The sequence below is a fragment of the Ips typographus genome, linkage group LG16 (assembly GCF_016097725.1).
Source record: "Ips typographus isolate SLU linkage group LG16, UJ_Ityp_2.0, whole genome shotgun sequence".
Taxonomy (NCBI): domain Eukaryota; kingdom Metazoa; phylum Arthropoda; class Insecta; order Coleoptera; family Curculionidae; genus Ips; species Ips typographus.
Window position 1 is genome coordinate 6,387,044 of NC_138437.1, and position 22,771 is coordinate 6,409,814.

Sequence of the window (22,771 nt, forward strand, 5' to 3'; positions counted from 1 at the left end):
CATTTAACCATCTGGCAGAGATTTAATTCAAAATCAATACCTATCGTCCTTCGAATCAGTATACCGTTCAGCATTTCAATAAAATCCGAGAATTTTAATTACCGGTCTATTTAATTTGCAAACAAATCTTTTAGCTATAGTTAAATTAAAGCTTGTATTGCTGGCTCGCTTATTTCTTAGCCCAGAATAAAAACAGTCGTTTTAAACGGGTTCTTTTTCTCAATAACTACCTCTAATACACCGTTAGCTATTTTGATGGTTTTTTTAAATAAATTGTAACTTAAAGTTTTAAGAAAAAATGCCGTTCTTTGCAAGTAATTCCGATTTAATTTAGTATCCACGGTTGAGCTAGATTTGGGTACTCGATATTTTAAAGGTATCTACCTCCAATTTTTGCTAATGTGAGATTATTATTTGTTAATTAAAACGGAATTCATTTTTAATATCAGTGATTGCAAGGTCTTCTTGATATATTGCACCAGCGCAATTTTTGCTCCAAACCAAAAAGTACAATGAAAATAGACATACTTGACAATTTCTGTAGTGTAACAACAATTTTGAGATTTATTCGTACAGTAGTTTCTACAAAATAATTAATTTTTAGGCTAAGCCACAGATAAATGACATGATGACATAACCACCAATTAAGTTGAACAGGACTTTCCATTGTAAAAAAAACGTTTTTGAACTTAACCTGGATAAATCAAGTTCGCTATCATCTTATCGACGATCAGAAATATCGTTCGGAACCCAACCGAAAGGGTTTAACACTCGGACAGACAATGCGCCCATTATTGTTTGCTCGCTTCGTTTAGGTACCTCAGTGCGTACCTTCCTCCCATATATAGACAAGCTGTCTTTCTCCGTTATTACTTATTTAATTGCCTTAATATATCCGCCAACTATTGCAGTATAAGGTCTTAAAACATTTCCTTTTAACCAGGCTCATTATTTTTGAGCTACAGTCTGCGGTTTAAGAACAAATTTGTGGATCAAATTTATTAATAAAATTTACGAGTTTTAGTTTATTCACAAGAGAATGTCATTGACGACTGTATACGGTAGATTATCGTGTTCGTTACGGGTATCTCAGTAATGACTCTTTTCACACAGATATTGAAATTAGAACGCCCCATGGTAAATGACCCTTTTGTAGCTCGTTTATTGTAATCCGCGACGATTAAAATAAACAAGAAAAACCGTCAGTTGTGACAACCGATTTGTTAATAAGAAATTCCTGAACAAATTGGTTTTCACACACATTCCCCTATATATAACGTGGATAAAACCGTAGCATTTTAACGGGTACTTTTTGAGGAATGTCAGGAAATCATCATTATCGCGCTGGCGGACTATTATGCGGTATTAAGGTAACTTTTAATGTGGTACTAATACGTCAGGTACTTTTGCAGAACAGCGGATGCTGCGAACACAATTTAGTACTCTTTGATACCGCACTATTCCAGGTCAAGTCATTAGGAAACAAATTACCATCATGTACAATTTTTTATAGGGTCGTGCTGTATGTAATCGGTGTAAACCAACTTACACTTATTATACAATATCAGTAGATTCACGCCGCATATGGTTAACAGTTAATTGGAAATAATGATATCTAAACTCTCGGCGCTTAGTTAATGTATAATATATTTTAAACAAATAGAGTTATGTCAGTTATGTGAATAAGAAAGCACTTTCAGAAATGTAAGCTTAACAAATGTTTGACATTGGTACGTGGCTTATTAAAGCTAATACTGAACCTATTTTTTTATTAAATGATGTGATTTAATTATTAATTTCAGTTTGTTTGGCCGCATTTCTCAATTCAAATTTGTCAAAAACGTTCAGGCCACTTTCCGTAAAAATATCACTGTTTGCATTAGAAAACTGTTAACCTAAAGAAGAGAGAACATTATCAAGTTTGATTTTTGTTGTTTTTAGGCATTTTCAGTCACGTGACTTTTCAGCCATTCAATTATATCAAGTCCCATGATCTTTTCAGTAAAGTTTGCGGTTTACTAAGTCGCTCCAAAATTCCAATTCATGAAATTCCTGGTGGTTTTCAAAAATCAATATTCAAAAAAATGATCACAATATTGTGATATTCTTTACCAATTTTTTGGTAATTTTAAGCAATGGAATTTTAGATATCGACAAAATCACGTTATACTAGTCTTGAATCTTCTAATTAACATTTTTTAGGCTTATGTTACAGTTAAAAGCTTCTTAAAGCACATCAATTTAGATTATGGTTAAGTTGTTAATGCTAGATTAGGTTAACAATCTTAAATATTAATCCGTACTTGGTTAGTTATAAAAATCAAAGAAGGAAACAACCTGTATTTAACACCTGGTTGCATATTCTTGAAATGAGCGAAGAAAGTTATCAAGAGAAAGGTTTGTAGAATTTGACAGGAACCTGCCACTGTCAGCTTCTTCTGTCACATTCTATCAACACTTAAACACACACAAAAATTAGGACCCTGTGTAACTCAACTTAAAAATTGTCTTGGAAACGGAAAATTCACTTAAGAAGTTTAAAAAATATTAATGTAGCCAGTTTTCATAGTTTCCAGACAAACTAAAAGACTTTAGTTTTGAAAATTGAATTAGAAAAGATAAAAATTTCAGAAGCGTAAAAATTGTGTTTGTAACCAGTTTTTATGCAAATCGAGAGACTTTAATACTAAAAATTGACTTGTAGACATAAAAACTACTTTTTCAAGAATTTGTTACTACAAATTCATACATTTAAACCTTAAAAATTGACTTGAACCCCAAAATGTGACTGAACTAATGAAAAGTGACATCAGAAGCTTAAAATTTGCATTTGAAGCAAGTTTTCATAATTTGAAGACAAATTTCAATATTTTAGTCTTGAAAATAGTCTTAGATGCAGGACATTAACATTAGATTCATGAAAATTGTCTTGAAAACGAACTTTTAGTGCTTCAAAACTGCTTTCAGCTTGGAAAATCGAGTTTCAATACTATCTTCACCAAGTTATTGACATAGCAAACTTAAAAAATAATTTTTACATTCTTCATAGACTTAAAATGGCATTCGAAGCTTTGTCACTATTAAATCGACTTCTAGACACCTCAGTGCTAAAAATTCGGATATTTCTTAATAAACTAGACTGTTTTTAGTGTTTTAAGGCTGTTTTCAGTGCCTCAAATCGAGTTTCAAGACTATCTTTACAAAGTTTTTGACTTATCAGGCCTAAAAGCTAGTTTGTCCACTGACCATAACCTTGAAAATGTTATTTCAAGCTTCTTCACTATTAAATTGACTTCTACACTCATAGGTGCAATAAATTGTAGCATCTCTAAAAAAATCAGATTGTTTTTAGTGCTTTTTAAGACTGAAAAATCGAGTTTAAGACTAAGTCAAGTGTCTTCAGTAATAAAAGTAAAAAATGTTGGTACCAAATGCTACAATAATACGTCTTGAGAACTAATTTTTAGAAATAAAATAGTCCGAAAATTTAATTTACTTCTAGACTTGTTGTCCAGTCCAGAAAATTGAGTTGTACACCAATTAAAGTCTTGAAAATATACTTTTGGACTCTTTAGTCCTAGTAAAGTCAGTTCTAGCATTAAAAGTCAACTTTTATATTATTTTTAGTAGTAAAAAATGAGTTTCATGCACAATACAATCTTTGTCTTGATTTCCGGACTTTTTTTAGTTCTTGAATGCCAGTTTCAGACACTCAACCAGGATGGCAGATCATTCCTAGTAGTAAAAAAGTTTTTAGACTATTCAGTACAAATTTGGACTTTCACAAGTCTTGAATGTTCAGTTTTAAACTATAAAACGATTTTTTAAATCGAAATTTGGAGGACTGTATCTTCCTTAGGAAAAGTTATTCAGAAAAATGAAATAATGCAAGTCAACTTATTTTTTGATTAGCTATCAAATGGTGAATTATTGACACTTAAAACTGGACCACCCTGTAGAAATAATCAAAATCTTCTTTGAAAGCATCATGCGACATCTTTAGACATTTACTATCAACTTAAACTAGGACTTTGTCTGCAGTACCACTTGAGATCGTAAGTTGGTATTTTACAGCAGCATTCTATGGGGATTGTTCATAGATGGGGCTGCCAGCATGGTACATGAAGTAAATACTGCCATTTATAAATTAATTATATATTTATTTTGTACACACGAACTGCAAATATCAGACCAACTTTATATTAAGTAGATATACATTTTATATTACATAATATTATTTACTAATCCTCGCATTATATACAGGGATGCAGGTTGGCAAATTTATGATAAGTTCAAGTTAAATCTAAAGTGGGGCTTCAAATGTTGTATTTACAGGCTGAGTTCTTAAAGTTGATCAGTATATAAAAAAATAAATATCAAAATATAAAAACTATAATAATATCTTAAAGCCTTAAAAACGGAATGTACACTTAAGCGCAAACATTTCCACGTGTGAGTCTGAGCAATACTTCCGGTAAGGAGTGTTGTACTAACAATCAATAATAAATTATAACTAAATTTAATATACAAGGTAGCTGCAGCCTAGGAGGCATTTAAGTAGCGTTTCTTTCTTAAGTACTGACCTTACAGTACTTGAGTTCTCTCACATCTATAAGGGAACACATATTTTGGCACACAACAGTACCATTAAGCGACATCTACCCAAGTACCATGGTACTACGAAGGCAAGCAATACCCACTGAACGTTTTAATAATGTCTTCGCTAAAGCTTTTTACGGATATTACGCCATAGTCTGTATGGTGGTGCGGACATCTGTGCGCATGGGGGCATTGGCACAGGGTGTTTACATTCACTTCGTCCAAGAATTCTTGACGTTTGCGGACGGTAAATAAGCGGCAAGGTTCCTTTCGCTGGCATCTCAATCTCTGAAAAGAATAATTATACGTTAGTTGTGTTTCGGGTACCAGCCTTATGTAAATCGCTATCTTAATCATTCACTGCAACAGTTCGAGATATGCAAATCTCAAATCGAGTTCACTTATCGCCTAATTGATATTCTTTCCTAATGCCACACTATTGTAGCTGTTCATTGAGGTACTTTACAACTTATGAATTCTAACTTATTACGTACCGTTGGCGGAGAACAGGAAAACAAGTACTGGAAGGCTAATTGACCATTAGGCAAATGTAGGACGTTCCTTTTGTTCAGATATGTCAATGCGTTCTTTGGACAGTGACAGTGGATCACTTGGTCGGTCACGTTGTTCTGGTAGAGCGTAATTGACCACGTCGTATCTCGGAAGTACCTAAAAAAGTGTTGTTATGATTTTGTGGTTGCGTAATTATTCAGATCTTCGAGGAATGCTGTTATTTCTTGTCGTTACGGCCAATTGTTGCTACCAGAAAAAAATTTGTTAGTGATAGTTAATTTACGATTTACTTTCAAAATAGGTGAGCCTTAATAGAGATTGAAACGGTATTTTCAGAGTTTCAATGTTTGTCAAGTTTTTTTTTCGCATACCAAAAGTATCAATCAACGTCAGGACCCAATGGAGTTACTAGTGACTTGATTGATAACTGTTAACATTTTAAAGAGAATGTACAAAATTATCATAATACTGTCAATGTCATAGAGCCGCAAAAAAATAATTTTTGACCAATAACTCTTACAGTCAATACTGTGCCTACAGTTTCTGAGATATTCACTTAAATTTTTTTACATTGTTTTGGGTGGCATTTTTCACATACACTCACTACAGGAGTACACTTACCGACACTTTGGAAGCTTTTTGATAGGCTCGCACACTTTATATTGTCGTGTTTTCTCCACAAAAGTATGCCCATCATCAGTGTTAAGATCCATAGGGCAAGTACGTCCTCCAGTGCATTTGCACTGTCTTTCAACCCATGGAGTATCGTAAAGGTCCACTTTGTTGCAGACTGATTTGACGTTGCATTCTGGTAGATCATCTTCTGAGTTCTGGAAAAAAGCCCCAATAAGCTATTGATCTCCACGCAAGTCAAATAGTATAAATATTTTACTCCAAGAATGCATTTTGTTTATACAGGGTGGTTCAGTTTTAAATGTCAATAATTCACCAATCGATAGCCCATCAAAAAATAAGTTAACATGCATTATGCCATTTTTCTGAAGAACGCTTCCTAAGGAAGACACAGACCTCCAAAGTTGCGACATGTGAATGACATTTTTCAAAATTGTTTAGACGCGTTGATATAGGGGGATAGTCTTTATTTTCTACGCTCACTGGATATTATTCAAAATTGACAAGTCTACTTGGGTTATTGTATTTTTTACTTTAAATTGGTTCAAAAGGATTCAAATCTGGTCATCTGTGAGGTTTTCGAGTTAATTTGTGACACTGAAAATAGTCAAAAAACCGGATTGTTGGACTAATGTTTACTGGCGTTCAATTTTTAGACTATGGGTAGTGTAAAACTGATAATTCAATTCAAACTTTTTTTTATTCAATTAAACACTGGTTACCGTCCAAATTTTTGAACTAATTTAATTCTAATAATTAGTGTTCAAGACTAATATTGTAGCATAAATTTACTGGTTAATAAGTCAATTTTCATTCAATTTGTCTGGAAACTATGAAAACTAGCTACAAAGACATTTTTTAAGCTTCTTAGGTCAATTTTCACCGTTTTCAAGACAATTCTTAAGTTGGGTTGGGTTGGTTTTGGGTCTTTGAACGTAATAACTCAATTATTTCGTAAACAAAGTTTCAAATAAGTAAAAAATATTGAAATTTTTGAAAAATATCCAGTGACGTAGAGAATAAGGTAGAAAAATTAACAGACAGAGACAGTTTCGACAAATGTCATTAAATCACCTAATGAGTATTAATTTCATATGTATTTGTTCCAAATTTGATTAAAATATTGCTCCAGCGGTCTGACAGTTATGACAAGAAACCGATTTTTAAGTTGAACTTTTATGGACTGTATTTTCCTTGAGAAGCATTTTTCATGAAAATGACATAATGTAAGTTAACTTATTTTTTGATGGGCTATCGAATGGTGAATTATTGACATTTAAAACTGGACCACCCTGTATATGACACACGTCAACAAATGAGTCTCTGTAGAATTATCGACTAATCATCTTAAAGGTAACATAAATTGAACGATCGGACTTCTCTGTTGGATCATTAATAAAATGAAGGAAGAGGAAACTGAGAGAACGTCCGGTCCTGTGTTAACCGCGAATGTGGGCGTTATTCGGTTCAGCAGGTGTTCATCTTACGGGGGTGCGTTTGGTGGTACCCGCACCGTAAAAAATCTGTGCTATCGTACACCTTGCGTCTGTTCTGTCGGATCGTGGGAAAATCGGAAGGTGGTTTAAAGAAACCCAATAGTCACCCGGCACCAGCCTGGCACAACGCTGGCAACCTCCTTGGCACACCTCCTTTTTTTTTCGATCACCCAGTGGCGTAACAATTACCTGCTTTTACCTTCTCTCTATCAAGAAAAGATTAACAGTTTGTTTTCCTACTGACTGTATCCCGGTAATGTTAATTCTATAAAGATGTATGTAAGTAATTAACAATATTGACAACAGAGAGGATGTTCATTTTTGTAAGGGTACTTTCACTTCAGAATAATTTCCTTAGAAACCGTGAAATCAGAAGCTATTATTGATATTTACAAATTTCTTTACAAATTACCTTCCTGAAGTGTTGAATGAGTTTAGGTAAAACAAAACTTTTTTTAAGAAGCAGCACAAGCAAAATATTCTCTTCTTGAGTTGAAATTTAAGTAAGAAAAGAAACCTTCTAAATAGAACCAGTATAACATTTGAAGCTAAAAAGCCTTCACCTTGGTACAAAAATGTTTTAGTTCAATAAGTGCAAATATACATATGGTACTCTAGTACATAATTGGGACTTTGATGGTCAAAAAGTAGGTTTTCTAGGACTGTGTAATTAACATATATTACTTTAATTTTAATTGGCTGTAATTCTAATATTTATTTTATTATATTTTAGAATGTTTTCGTTAGACTGTTGTGGTTAATGAGTCTTAAGAAAAAAATGACCGTTTCCCGTCAAGACTTTGTTTTTTTTTTTTGCAGTTATATATCCGGCTTATTATGTGCCGCTAACTGGCAACTTTAATCTCCGTTATTCTGAGGAAATTATGTCATCACTTAATGACTTCTCTAGCCTATTTCAATAACTTTGTTGCAATTAAAAAGAAATATTTTGACGGGCAAATCCATTAATATTCAACGTGTATCCGAAAGAACCACTACCGAAATGAGTACTAAATCCATTTCCTACCTAGTTTGTTAAGTCCATAACAACAATGACTACTACCTACATCATTCTTCTTTAGGTTGGAGATTTGGAGATAAAATCTTTATAAACATATAATAATTTAACTACTGGGCTTTAAAATATTCCTTCCAGCGTCGATAAACTGATAGCAGATAAAATTAACGACATCCCGTGTGTATGGGCAGGGTCGTATAACATCAAGTAATTATCTTCTTAATCAGTAGCGTACGCAATTTCCTCTATAAATTAAACTATTACGAGCACAAAATCCGTTACAAATAGCTATAAATGTTTAATATCAATTTTAATATGTGTCATAAAGAAAATGGTATGTAATTTAAATATTAGTTTACCTAATTAAGTAAAAGTAGTAGCCGTAGCGCCACTGGCATATATTTTTGTTATTGTTTTGGATACCTCTCAGGAAACTTGCAGAGCGTGTTGTTTTTATACGGATTTAAGAAATACTATCTGTCCGTGCCCAACAAGATGTAAGCAATATTAAAAAAACGCACCCAGTAAAAATTTTAATGACCGCTCCAGGGCCTGGCTTTAACATAGAACTTTGTACCATTACAATGTGTAAAAAATACAAGAAGCTGAAAAAAATACCGAGAAGATGAGATAATAAGAACCAGCAAAAAGCTTTAATGCTTGAGGTTCTTGTGTCAATGTTCTTTATTTAATGGGTCTTCACCATTACGTCATCCTACGTTCATTGAAGATTTCGAATAGAATTATTATTGTATAACATGTACGCGAGGATAAGAACTTAACAGTAAGGTCCATTTTGTCAGCAAACAAGAGCATAATGCTGAACTAGCAAAATTAATCAATCAATTGGTTAGAGTGATGTTTATGTTTACATTAACAAGCAACATTTTTATAATAGTTGTTAAAAATTAATACTTATGTAAAATCCAATATCAAGAACTGCCAGGTATATGTTTCTGTACAGCTGAAGGATAGGAAACAGGCAAAGAGAAAAATGGTTTCTTTCCTTTTGTGTTCGAGGCGTAATGTAAGCTTATTGTATTAAAGATGAAGTTCCGGTTTTAGGGCTAGTTTCTTTTCTTGTGTCGACGGATATCCGAGTTAATGTGATTTTCTCAGAACCGGCCACTGTTAGGACTGTAAACATTGATAGTCCACTCTCCGAACAGGACGGGACTAATGACGTTTCCTTCCATCCGAGATTAGCAAAAAATTTACTTAACTAATGAAATGTCTGCGTCTAATCACCCGTCTCCTGAGAACCATACAATATATATAAAATATATGCGGTGTTATTCTAAATTGATAGTTTTATAGCTATTAATTGTGGCATCGGGGCTAAATCCGGTACTTGCGAGTCTACTTCGTGAATTCACTTCCTCTTTATTGAGCCCAATACAATGGCTACGATTTAGGACCCTACGATAAGTGTCTCGTCAGGTTTTATTTCCGGTACTTCCGTTTTGGTCCTTTTTCAACTCCCTTTTGTCAATTCGGCACCTAATTTTATTACCAAGCAACAAAAACCGTAAAGGAAGTATTACAAGAATCGTAATTGTACTTCTTGATGCGATTAGTCTTCAAACCGAACCTGTAGAACAGCAATTCTTGCCTAATATACATTCTCTACTAATGCACAAGTTACAGGAAGTAAAAAATTATAAGCGTTTTACAATTATTTGTCCTTGGTTCGGTTTTCCGACTAAGATTAATAGTTTTTATTAATTCTGTAATAACAGTATATTTCCTCAATAAAACACTAGATGCTGTAACTAAAGTGAAAATACACTCCCAACAGATTTTGTGCCGATTATTACGAAATCCTGTTTGTTTGTCGTACAAAGATTACTACGTACGAGGAACTCTTGATATCCTTGCTTTAAATATAATTGTTGTAATTAAACGTTAAATCGGTCAATCGATTGATAAATGGACTTGTTTAGACGGCATTTCTAAATTAATTATAAACACTGACGCTATCGTCCAGACATTTTACAACCGCCACCTTACTGCAACTTACTACAAAGCTAAAGCCAAATGTTCTTATATTGTTTATTAATTAATGATGTTTTTGGCACTTTTCTCTGGTTTATAAAGCCTAAAATCATAAGTTATAAAATGTTTTGTCACCTTAATTTTGTTTGAAATGTAGTGTAATTTTAATATTGCTTTGACTCAAATTTTCAAGAAGAAACTACCAGGTGCCCCCAAAGTGTTTGAGCAAAAGAGGGCAAAACCCTAGAAAATAAAATAAAATAACTTCCTTTATATACAGGGTGTCAAAATAACGGAAACATAAGCCGATTTTAAGTAACTTACCTTAGTCCGAAATTGCTCCGTCTTCGAGATACAGAGTGATAAAGTTAAAAATTCTTCTTATTTCTTATTCATATTTATTTTTTAAGAAAATGAGGTTTTAAACATTTTAAAGTAAAAAAGGTATTTGCGAAGAACAGCTAATGTAAACCGCTGTCGAGATATTTCTGTTTTTAGTGTTCGATACTGTCACCTGAAATTTGCTTCAAAAGTATCCAAATTTGGGTTTCGCATCTCAAGAAACCTCTGGCTACCAGATTTGAAAGTAATATGCTACAAAATTTTGCTACTTTATTTATATTTTTTAACTTTACCACACTGTATCTCGAAAACAGACTAAGGTGAGTTGCTTTAAATCGGCTTATTTTGATGTCAGGAATATGTCATAGCATTTTGTACAAACCTTTTAGACACACCCTGTACATGTTGTTAATTTATTTTACACAAATTTAACTAATCTAACAAAACAAATAAATTTATTATTCTTTAAATATGACAATTCGATTATCATAGTCGATTCCATTTTTATTTTCTTCTTATTAAGGACATAATATTTGAAAAATACGTTATAAAATGTTAGTACATCACATATACAGGGTGTTACAAAATACATACTACGAATTTACAGGGCATCTAGAAAATTCAAAAATGAGCCTAAAATGTCACTCTTAATTTTGTCCTGAATTTGATAACAATGTCTAATAGTCATGTGACATAAAAAAAAATTTGTCAGTGAAAGCAGAACTCTCTAACTGTTGTAATGTCTACTAACTGTCACGTGACCATAAAAATCTAATTTTAAGTTAATTTTACTCACAGTTTCATAATTCAAGCTGACCAAAACTTGAAATTGTGTCACGTGATTAAAAACATGAAAAATCTTATTCAAAATTGACTTCAACTGTCACGTGACCATAAAAATCCAATTTTAAGTTAATTTTACTCGCAGTTTCAAAATTCAAGCTGACCAAAACTTGAAATTGTGTCACGTGACTAAAAACATTAAAAATCTTATTCAAAATTGACTTCATCGGAATTACTTTTTTGTTAGAAGCCAGTGGCGTACATTTTGTAACCAATATTAGCAAAATTAACTTCACTGTGTTACACAAGGTAATTTTGGAGGCAAAGCATTCCCTATTAGCCGTATAAGATAAGAAGCTGTGAAGAGTAGACAAATAATTGAAAAACAGCCCTTCAGTTTCCGAGAAAGAATATTGACCTTTTTTACTGCACACTTTTCAATTATTGAGATCCCCTGGAGCAAAAGTACTTTAAAAGGTACCTTTTTTGTCCAGGTGCCATTTTTTCAGTTTAAATTTTACCTTGAATTATATGGAATGTTGTGTTCTTGTAGTAGTTCTTACTTCTTAATTTATTTATATATCACTTCATAAAAATCACTAAATACATTGGGCCTTTAAGTTTAATTGGCTGATGCCCAATCTAGGGGTAAAAGTTTTGAAAATTAAATTGTATGGATTGTATCGATTTCAATAAAGTTATTCTAGCATTCTACTATTTTACGTCTTATAATACTTTTTTCCAATTTTACTTTTGCTTAAATCTGTTCAAAAACAATGCTAATGTTGACAATTATTTAAACTCAACTTAAAAGCATTTTATTGTTTATTGAAGAGTGTTTACTAGCTAAAAATTGCAACACCTCTGATTACAATTTTACATTAGCAATTGCATACCAAAGAATTTCTTATGCACTGCAGGCTTAATTTAAATTTCCGCAGTATCAGAAATTGAACTTACCCCAACTTGGTATAGAACTTTAATAGCAGTGTGGTCCTGCAGTCTCTTCCTATGGAAATTGACATTGTTCAGGTGATTCTTGTGAGTGTGGTGGTGGTGTTCTGAAGGATACCTCTGAAAAACCTCCAGAGGCAATCTGGTACTAACACAAACGTCCAAAAGCACTATTAAAACCGTGAGTCCTTCGACGTACATGGTTATTTTTTAAATTTAAATGGCAATTGGAATGTTATACTGTCAGATATCAATGGGTTGCGTAAAATCTTACACAGGCGCTTAAAGTGCTACTTTGATCATTTCACGAAACGTACTACTATGCTCCATCCAAGACATGAATGAAAACGGAGTGGGCCGTCTACGCCGACTCTTTGACGCTACACATCTCAAGAAGGTACTTTGGTACTACTGCCTAACTCCGTAGGATAAGGTTCCACTAACCTTTTGTATCTGCTGTCATAAATATTTCCCTTACAAGCTCATAAATTATACCTACTTTTCATAATAGAGGGTTAAAAAATTCTAAGTAGCCTGATTTAATTAACATACAATTAAGTGAAATACCTTCAATATCGGACTTTCCGAGAAAACAATCGCGTGCATCGTAAATTAATAATTGATTCTGTAATTTAAAATTTCGTGGTAATTTCCCGAACACCTGTTAGAAAATAATCGACCAGGTGTAAGCGAGAGCCCACGTAGCCGGCCTAAACGTAAAGATTTATGAATGGTACCAAAAGACTTGTAAAGATTTCATTCATATTTAACGCGATTTTACTATGCTTGCCGTACAACATCTGATAAGAGAATTTGCATTGCTTTTTAGAGTCTTGATTGGCGATTGCAACGTGAAAGTTGTAGTTTACCTTTTATTTTGATAATTCTTCGACGGGCTATTATTTAATCAGGTTTTATGAAGTCATTCAATTTAGGAAGTGAATGACATTCCAATCGTTTCTGATCAGTAGAACATCATTATTTATTAACTTGAATTAAACGTCAATTTAAATTAATTGGATTTTTTTTATACTTTTTTTTAAGTAGTAAGAGTACCTTACAGCTCCTGCTTTTCTAATAAGCCTTTGATGTACATAAGGTCGATATTGGCATAAAACAAATTAGAACTCTTACGGGATTTGCTATTATATTATACAGGGTGATTCCAAAGTTGAGGCCTGCGAATAGGGCTTCAAAAACGCTTTTTCGAAATGAAACCATAACGAAGATACAAGGTGTCAAAGTTTAACTGAAAAAAACGAAGAAAAATTAACTGACAGGTTCTTATCAACATACAAAAACAAAAGATTTCAGCCGCCTTGTAAACTAAGTTTTAATAATTTGACAATTTAAATTAAAACAGCAAAAATATTTTAAAAAATTATACACGAGCCACTGATAAACGCAAGAAAATTGTTTTTCTTGGAAAATTTAATCGCAGGTGAAAGGAAAGCCCCAACTTTGGAATCACCCTGTATATTGATGGTATGCACAATTGGGATTTATTTACACCTATAAGTGTTTTGGTCAGTTAATATTTAATTTAAGAGACAAGATAATTTATGAATTTTGTTCATAAGTCATTGATTCCGGATAAGACAAGTATAATTACTGTTAAAAAAAGAAGAATGTATAATATTTATACAAGACACTTTGACGGAAAGAGATTTTGATAGTTAATTTCTATAAAAATAATAAAATGTTTTATGACAGCAACATTTACTTCATTTGGAACTGTCAGTTCAAAGAATTGTGGCAACACCTGATGACAAAACATTTATGAACATGTGCAAAAATATATTTATTATATTTACAGTTTTTGGATAAAGCTTTTAATTCACCAAAGGACTTTTTTCATATACAGGGTGGTCCAGTTTTTAGTCAATAATTCACCAATCCATAGCCAATTAAAAAATAAGTTGACATGCATTATGTAAGATTCCTAAGGAAAATACAGTCCTTCAAATTTCTGTTTAAAAAATCGGTTTTTTGTCATAACTGTCAAACCGTTGGAGCAATTTTGATCAAATTTGGAACACTCATTATGAAATTAATACTCATTGTGACGTTTGCCAAAATTCTCCAGTAGCCTAGATACAGGAAGATGGTTTTAATGTTTTTGCCTTCTACGTCTCTAGATATTTTTCAAAAATTACGTGTTTTTTTAATTTCATTGTTTACGATGAAAAAGAAATTATCTCTTATAAAATTCTGATTTGAAACTTATTTTACGATATAATTCAATTATTACTTTCAAAGACCCAAAACTAACCCAACCCAACTTAAAAATTGTGTTGGAAACAGAAAATTCATTGTTTAAAATTTAATTGTAGCTAGTTTCCATAGTTTCCAGACAAACTGAAAGACTTTAGTTTTGAAAATTGACTGAGAAAAGATAAAAATTGATTTCAGACGCTTAAAAATTGTGTTTGTAACCAGTTTTCATGCAAATTGAGAGACTTTAATATTGAAAATTGATTTGTACTGAAATTTTTACTACAAATTCTTACATTTAAACCTTAAAAAGTGATTATGAACTAATGAAAAGTAATATCAGAAGCTTAAAAATTGCATTTGAAGTAAGTTTTAATTTTTAAGACAAATTTCAATATTTTAGTTTTGAAAATAGTCTTAGATAGAGGACATTGACATCAGATTCATGAAAATTGTCTTGAAAACAAACTTTTCTTGCTTTTTACTTTGCTTTTAATTTTCTCAGAATTCTGGACTATTTTTAGTGTTTCAAAACTGCTTTCAGCTTGGAAAATCGAGTTTCAAGACTATCTTTACCAAGTTATTGACACAGCAAACTTAAAAACAATTTTCACATTCTTCATTCTCTTAAAATGGCATTCCAAGCTTTGTCACTATTAAATTGACTTCTAGACACATCAGTGCTAAACATTTTTTGGCTTATCAGGTCTAAAAGCCAGTTTGTACACTGTCCATAGTCTTCAAAATGTTATTTCAAGCTTCTTCAGTATTAAATTGACTTCTACACTCATCATAGGTGCAATAAATTGTAGCATCTCTAAGAAATTCAGACTGTTTTTAGTGCTTTTAAACACTGAAAAATCGAGTTTAAGACTATTTCCAAAAGTCAAGTTTCTTCAGTAATAAAAGTAAAAAATTTTGGTATCAAATGCTATGATATTAGTCTTGAGTACTAATTTTTAGAAATGAAATAGTCCGAAAATTTAATTTACTTCTAGACTTGTTCCAGTCCAGAAAATTGAGTTGTACACCAATTGAAGTCCTGAAAATAGACTTTTGGACTCTCTTTAGTCCTAGTAAAGTCAGTTCTAGATTATCTTTAGAAGTAAAAAATGAGTTTCATGCACAATACAATCTTTGTCTTGATTTCTGGACTGTTTTTAGTTCTTGAAATCCAGTTTCAGACACTCCACCAGGATGGCAGTTTGAGAAAACAAATTATAAGACTATTCCTAGTAGTAAAAGTTTTTAGTACAAATTTGGACTCTCACAAGTCTTGAATGTTCAGTTTTACACTATAAAACGATTTTTTAAATTGAAATTTTTGAAGGACTAAAAAGTCAACTTATTTTTTGATTGGCTATCGAATGGTGAATTATTGACACTTAAAACTGGACCACCCTGTATTTGAGACACATTGTATGTATGGTATGGTAATATATTGACGTGACTCACCACTATGTTTATCAATTTGATAACAATTTGGGAAATATGGCCATCAATCATGCTTTTGGAATAAGTAAATGTTAGTCTATTACTAAGGTAAACGTGATCATAATTGTTCAGGTGTTACCGGAAGTTAAAATACTTCAAAATTTCTTCGGGCGTTACGGTGTTTTTTAAATACTTAGTTTAAACCATAACACCATCATCATGTCACATAGCTTTTACTGTGTTTATAATATTTTCCGCGATCGCTGGTTCATAAATATTTATACGTGAACAAGGGGCACCTTTAAAAGGAATATTGAGTACCCAGCGCTTCTAAACTGTTAAGTGTCTCCGTTTTTGTAGTAGAGTTGGCGCCTTTACACTTAAAAGTTTGGCAAACACTAGTAATCTTTTTTTTTTGTAAAACCGGATATAAATTATAAACGTAAATATTGGGAGAATAATAATTTTTGGTGTGTACGAAAGTTCGATAAGATCGGAAGGAAGTAATCATGAGATGATGGTTAGGTGGAAACAGTGGACCCTCCTTAAATTCCTTTTTGTTTGGCGCTGATTTGCCGGAGCCAAATTTGTCATCTTCTGTCTACGTCCTTTCTTAACATTATTCGTTTATGTAATAAGCTTTAACTGCCGTGTTTTGTTACAGGTAAAGTCTACTCAGTGATTAGCAGACGCCACGGAAACGTCTTAGAAGCAGTCGGGATGGACGAGGAAGAACGGAGCTTTATGGTTAAAGCGGAAGTTCCTGTTCTATTCAGCGATGGATTTGCTACTGATATTCGCAAAACAACTTCTGGCCATGCCGATGTTGCTTTGGAGTTTGGAGGTTATAGGGTAAGTTTCAGAAATAAATCAAAAAATAAAGTCGGTTTTACAATTGCTCGAAATGTCTCAACCAAAGAAACGGTAGTCTATCTGATGCATAAGCAATCAAAAGCCAGTAAGAAATTGTTAGTAAACAAAACAGCCATGCACCATTGAAGCATGACATGATTTTTCTTGCCTTTCGAATATCGATTGGGACTCATCCCAATTCACGGGTCTATTACGAAGATTTGCTTTTTATATGTTCGAGATTGTTTTTTTATTTCTTTTTGGACAGTTCCATTTAACCAGCTGCGCACTTGACAGATTTTTTTCTCAAACCTCAGACATTGTGCAGGCACGTGATTAAATGATCCATCATCAGTTTTGTGATCGAACAAAAAATTACGGACAGTTTAGGAATCAGTAGCGTGTTATACTTGAATAAGTTTTCATTGCATTAGATCGAGGTTTTCGGGGTCATCGAGCAATCTATTACATTGAGAAAAAATAGAGAAGTAACTTGGAATTCATTTAATAGTCTTAATGGAAACAGCAAATTTGTTTAGGCACAGTCAGTTTTATGATATTATCTTCCAGGGTTTTGTCCTCCGTTAAGCCATTCAGAATCCACACGTGCAAATGATGTTATTCCTGAAAGTAAAAAGTTGGTAATTTGTCAAATTTACAGCATCTTTGTTATGAATATCAAAAACTAAAAGATGTAGACACTAGAATACCAAATCATAATGGCCTATCCCACAAATTAAATCAGTTTTTATCATTTGGAAGTATGAGAGCAAAAATATATTATAATTTCCAAATTTCAACAAAAAACTAACATTAAGCGTTGCTATAAGATGTAATAATCCCGACCTTTTATTTTTACTTTTAACATCAATGAATAAAAAAATATAGCAGGAAGGAGTAATAGCAACAAAAGTGGGAGACAAAAATCGTTCAGTATGGCGGTGGTAAATTTCCGGTTGGCACTGTCAGACAATCAAAAGTGGCGATTATCAATCTGCTGTTGCCCACTATTCGCAATTCAAAAACAAAAAAATTTTGCAAAATATAACCTTTAACGGAAAATAGTAAGGCAAAACCAAAAAGCATTATTGGTATTAAAAACAAACAGATCTACACCAAAATTTACTACTATTTAATCACTAACCTGTAGAACAGTCACCTCCTACGTTTGCGCATCGTTTTCCTGGTGTGTAGCCACCATCAATCCATGCACTATCATCACTTGCTCCAGCTACTGCACCTGTTATTTTCTCAAATATAAAACACGCACAAATTATCTTTATTAAACTAACCTGCAGAACATCCATCGTCCCCTAAATTGGCGCATCGTTTTCCTGGAGTATATCCTCCATCAATCCATGCACTATCCTCACTTGCTCCAGCTACTGCACCTGTTATTTCCTCAAATATATAAAATGCACAAATTGTCTTTATTATGCTAACCTGCAGAACATCCGTCGTCTCCTAAATTGGCGCATCGTTTTCCTGGTGTGTAGCCACCATCAATCCATGCACTATCCACACTCGCTCCAGCTACTGCACCTGTTTGTTATACTCTCCAATACAAAACACGCACAAATTAACTTTATTAATCTAACCTGCTGAACATCCGTCATCCCCTAAGTTAGCGCATCGTTTTCCTGGAGTGAATCCTCCATCAATCCATGCACTATCAACACTTGCTCCAGCTACTGCACCTGTTATTCACTCCAATACAAAACACGCACAAGCCGTCTATATTACACTAACCTGCAGAACATCCGTCGTCTCCTAAATTGGCGCATCGTTTTCCTGGAGTGAATCCTCCATCGATCCAGGCGGTATCAGCTGCAGCTCCAGGAATTCCAGCTATTGATCATAAATGCTTTAATCATATTTTTGTTCCTACCTTGATCTATTTAAATTAAATTCAAATTCGTTGTATAGTAAAAAAATATCAATATTCACACCACAAGTGTATATGATCTAATTTACCTGAGGCGCAGCCGTCATCGCCAAAGTTGGCACAACGTTTTCCTGGAGTGAACCCACCATCGATCCAAGCGGTGTCAGCGGCGGCTCCAGGAATCCCCGCTAAATTAGCATTATCAACTTCAATTTTAAAAAGTATTGACAACATACCTGAGGCGCAGCCGTCATCGCCGAAGTTGGCACAGCGTCTTCCTGGAGTCTTCCCACTGTTAATATAAGCGGTGTCTTGTGAGGTTCTAATGAGTGAATCTAATAATATAAGAAGCAATTGCTTGTTTTATACAGTATATTCGAAAGTAATATACAGGGTGGTCCAGTTTTAAGTGTCAATAATTCACCATTTGATAGCTAATCAAAAAATAAGTTGACTTGCATTATGTCATTTTTCTGAAAAACGTTTCCTAAGGAAGATACAGTCCTCCAAATTTCAATTTAAAAAATCGTTTTATAGTTTAAAACTGAACATCCAAGACTTGTGAAAGTCCAAATTTGTACTGAATAGTCTAAAAACTTTTTTACTACTAGGAATGGTCTTATGATTCGCTTTCTCAGACTGCCATCCTGGTTGAGTGTCTGAAACTGGCATTCAAGAACTAAAAAAAGTCCGGAAATCAAGACAAAGATTGTATTGTGCATGAAACTCATTTTTTACTACTAAAAATAATATAAAAGTTGACTTTTAATGCTAGAACTGACTTTACTAGGACTAAAGAGTCCAAAAGTATATTTTCAAGACTAAATTGTCGGACTATTTTATTTCTAAAAATTAGTTCTCAAGACTATTATTGTAGCATTTGGTACCAAAATTTTGTACTTTTATTGCTGAAGAAACTTGACTTTTCGAAATAGTCTTAAACTTGATTTTTCAGTCTTAAAAAGCACTAAGAACAGTCTGAATTTCTTAGAGATGCTACAATTTATTGCACCTATGAGTGTAGAAGTCAATTTAATAGTGAAGAAGCTTGAAATAACATTTTCAAGATTATGGTCAGTGGACAAACTGGCTTTTAGGCCTGATAAGTCAAAAACTTTGTAAAGATAGTCTTGAAACTCGATTTGAGGCACTGAAAACAGCCTTAAAACACTAAAAACAGTCTAGTTTAATAAGAAATACCCGAATTTTTAGCACTGAGGTGTCTAAAAGTCGATTTAATAGTGACAAAGCTTCAAATGCCATTTTAAGTCTATGAAGAATGTAAAAATTGTTTTTTAAGTTTGCTATGTCAATAACTTGGTAAAGATAGTCTTGAAACTCGATTTTCCAAGCTGAAAACAGTTTTGAAGCACTAAAAATAGTCCAGAATTCGAAGAAAATGAAAAGCAAAGTAAAAAGCACGAAAAGTTCGTTTTCAAGACAATTTTCATGAATCTAATGTCAATGTCCTGCATCTAAGACTATTTTCAAGACTAAAATATTGAAATTTGTCTTAAAATTATGAAACTTACTTCAAATGCAAATTTTAAGCTTCTGATGTCACTTTTCATTAGTTCAGTCACATTTTGGGGTTCAAGTCAATTTTTAAGGTTTAAATGTATGAATTTGTAGTAACAAATTCTTGAAAAAGTAGTTTTTATGTCTACAAGTCAATTTTTAGTATTAAAGTCTCTCGATTTGCATGAAAACTGGTTACAAACAAAACTTTTAAGCTTCTGAAATTTTTATCTTTTCTAATTCAATTTTCAAAACTTAAGTCTTTTAGTTTGTCTGGAAACTATGAAAACTGGCTACAATAATATTTTTTAAACTTCTTAAGTGAATTTTCCGTTTCCAAGACAATTTTTAAGTTGGGTTGGGTTAGTTTTGGGTCTTTGACCGTAATAACGTGTAATAAAGTGCTTGTTCCAAATTTGATCAATATTGCTCCAACGGTCTGACAGTTATGACAAAAAAAAAAACGATTTTTTAAACAGAAATTTGAAGGACTGTATTTTCCTTAGGAAGCACTTTTCAGGAAAATGACATAATGAATGTCAACTTATTTTTTAATTGGTTATGGATTGGTGAATTATTGACATTTAAAACTGGACCACCCTGTAGAAACTATGTACTGTACCTAAGCATCTATCATCCCCAGTGTGAAGGCATCGTTTTCCTGGAGAAAACCGTTTTAACCACTCCCTGTCAGAAGCAGCCCCAAAAATTCCAGCTACAAATTGAACGATCATTATAAATGAAAATAATCTTCTTTCATACATTACATATTATATATACACCCTCTAGGGGGAAGAAGAAAGCATAAAAGCGCAATGGCACTAAGAACCAATATCATCACGCTACGATTACACAAAGCTTAAGGATGAAGAATAAAATTACCTAAAAGACATGCTTCCTCCCCCATGAGAAGACACACTGGCTTAGAACTGCTGTCTGAGTTTTGCTTTGAGCTAAGTTTTCTAGTATGGTGTTTATTGTGGGAATTTCCAACTGAAACGCCCAAAAACTATTTTTTCTATACTTTCCTCCATTGAAAAAATAGCTTCAGAGCCGTTAAATCCGAAAGAAGTATAGATGTAGTGTATTATATGTTTTATGTTATTGTTATTAATTAGAGATTTATACCTTTTCTTAGTTCCAACTGTCTGTAGTATTGTTTCAAAAGAGGTGACATGTTGCGGCTGGGAACACTCATGGCTAATGCCATTGCCACTGTGGTTGCTAACAGAGTTATCACTTGGTTCATTTTGCTATTTGATCTATGCATCAACTGAACTGTCCTTTAAGTTACCTTACCCTATTTTATACTAGCTGTTATCAATCTGAAATTAATTAGATTCAAACATATGGGACGAACGCGGTGAACTATAATTCTTTCTCAATATTTACCTAAATAATTAGGATCATTGTTTTCCAATTTTCTAGCTTCTGTTTGTTTGTTTTCGCGGCTACGCAACCATGCTTAAATTCAATTAAAACGACCTAATATTGATTGATTGCTCTCTGATATTAAATTAGTTCCTGATCAGTTATCATAATCCCTGGCAGACTTTCAAATATCCGTTTCCCAAAATCCACTAAATGCATTAATATGACTAAATATTTTATAGGTTATCAATGGAAGCCCTTACGTTCTACCAACTCAAGGTACAGATGAAGCTGATGATGCGTTTGCTACTAGATTCGATGCATCTATGAGGGCAATAAAATTGAGGAAAGACGTGCGAAGAAGAAAGGGCATTGCGGTTGACGATGAGGTTGTTGTTCATGCCGAGAAACAACGCACTTTGAATAAGAAGAAATAGTCTTTCTTGTATTTTTTATTTCTTCTATAATTTGTTTTTTATAAAATCACAATTGTTGTTCGTCACTAATAAATGCAGCCCACGAAGTGACCTATACTTAGTTAGTAGTAAGAAATTGTTCTACTAAGCCTGTATTTTTGTATGAGGTAGTTTGTAAGTAACTTAAAGTGAATAATTCATGTTAACCATTGGTTGTTACAAAATGTTAGTCATAGTTTCATTCACTGTTCACTATTTATTTTGTGATTATTATACATAATTTAAGCCATCCAAATGTGCAGGGGTTTTTATAATTGGGACAAACTGTGATGGGTTAAGAAACTATCTTTTAAAGGTAAAAGTGCATATATTGACAATATTAGCACTTTTTCTTTTCAAAAGTATATTCTACAGTAAGTCTACAATTTTTATATGTTTTTCCTAAATCTAAATTAAAGCCACTACCACTGTCCCAGATAGAAACTAATCCTACATACCAAACCTACCTACCTACATATTTTAGTTAAGACTTGTACATTTATGTAAATTTCTAGATAATAATAGTACTTAATTTGTATTTTTTTTTTCATATTTAACAATAATAAATCCATCCGTACTGTTTTACAAGTTTGTACTTTGCCTGCTTTAGTCAGTTAGTTAAGTTTTTTTTATGTTTTATGTACTTGTTAATAAAGTTAAAATTACTATTTGTATGTATTCTCTTTTACTAGGGGTAAACTGAATTATT

The 22,771-nt window shown here is 32.8% G+C and overlaps 3 protein-coding genes across 9 annotated transcripts in view; 1 reads left to right on the forward strand and 2 right to left on the reverse strand.

Annotated features, from left to right (window-relative positions):
- The window catches only part of LOC145739062 (elongation factor-like GTPase 1), a 62,423-nt gene extending 39,687 nt beyond the window's left edge, over positions 1 to 22,736 (forward strand). For both annotated transcript variants that reach the window (XM_081994380.1, XM_081994381.1), the window contains 2 exons: positions 16,646 to 16,833; positions 21,850 to 22,736. In XM_081994380.1, coding sequence (XP_081850506.1) covers positions 16,646 to 16,833; positions 21,850 to 22,044 — 383 coding nt within the window. In that variant the 3' untranslated portion in view covers positions 22,045 to 22,736. The remainder of the gene's footprint in view (positions 1 to 16,645; positions 16,834 to 21,849) is intronic.
- aos (protein argos) lies at positions 4,140 to 12,661 on the reverse strand. Its single transcript, XM_081994391.1, has 4 exons — positions 12,340 to 12,661; positions 5,734 to 5,942; positions 5,094 to 5,268; positions 4,140 to 4,887 (listed from the first exon to the last, which is right to left on the reverse strand). The coding sequence occupies exons 1-4, from the start codon at positions 12,532 to 12,534 to the stop codon at positions 4,678 to 4,680; spliced, it is 789 nt and encodes a 262-aa protein (XP_081850517.1). The 5' UTR covers positions 12,535 to 12,661; the 3' UTR covers positions 4,140 to 4,677.
- Positions 17,323 to 21,525, reverse strand: LOC145739065 (uncharacterized). 6 transcript variants are annotated; one of them, XM_081994384.1, is made up of 11 exons: positions 21,365 to 21,511; positions 21,119 to 21,229; positions 20,859 to 20,951; positions 18,955 to 19,053; positions 18,808 to 18,906; positions 18,583 to 18,681; positions 18,432 to 18,530; positions 18,277 to 18,375; positions 18,126 to 18,224; positions 17,978 to 18,073; positions 17,323 to 17,457 (listed from the first exon to the last, which is right to left on the reverse strand). In XM_081994384.1, the coding sequence occupies exons 1-11, from the start codon at positions 21,504 to 21,506 to the stop codon at positions 17,393 to 17,395; spliced, it is 1,101 nt and encodes a 366-aa protein (XP_081850510.1). In that variant the 5' UTR covers positions 21,507 to 21,511; the 3' UTR covers positions 17,323 to 17,392. The 6 variants fall into 6 exon arrangements, with proteins under 6 accessions (XP_081850510.1, XP_081850514.1, XP_081850513.1 ...); XM_081994388.1 differs by lacking the exon at positions 21,119 to 21,229 and having other exon boundaries at positions 21,365 to 21,525; XM_081994387.1 differs by lacking the exon at positions 18,432 to 18,530 and having other exon boundaries at positions 21,365 to 21,514.
- Positions 22,737 to 22,771: the final 35 nt, after the last annotated feature.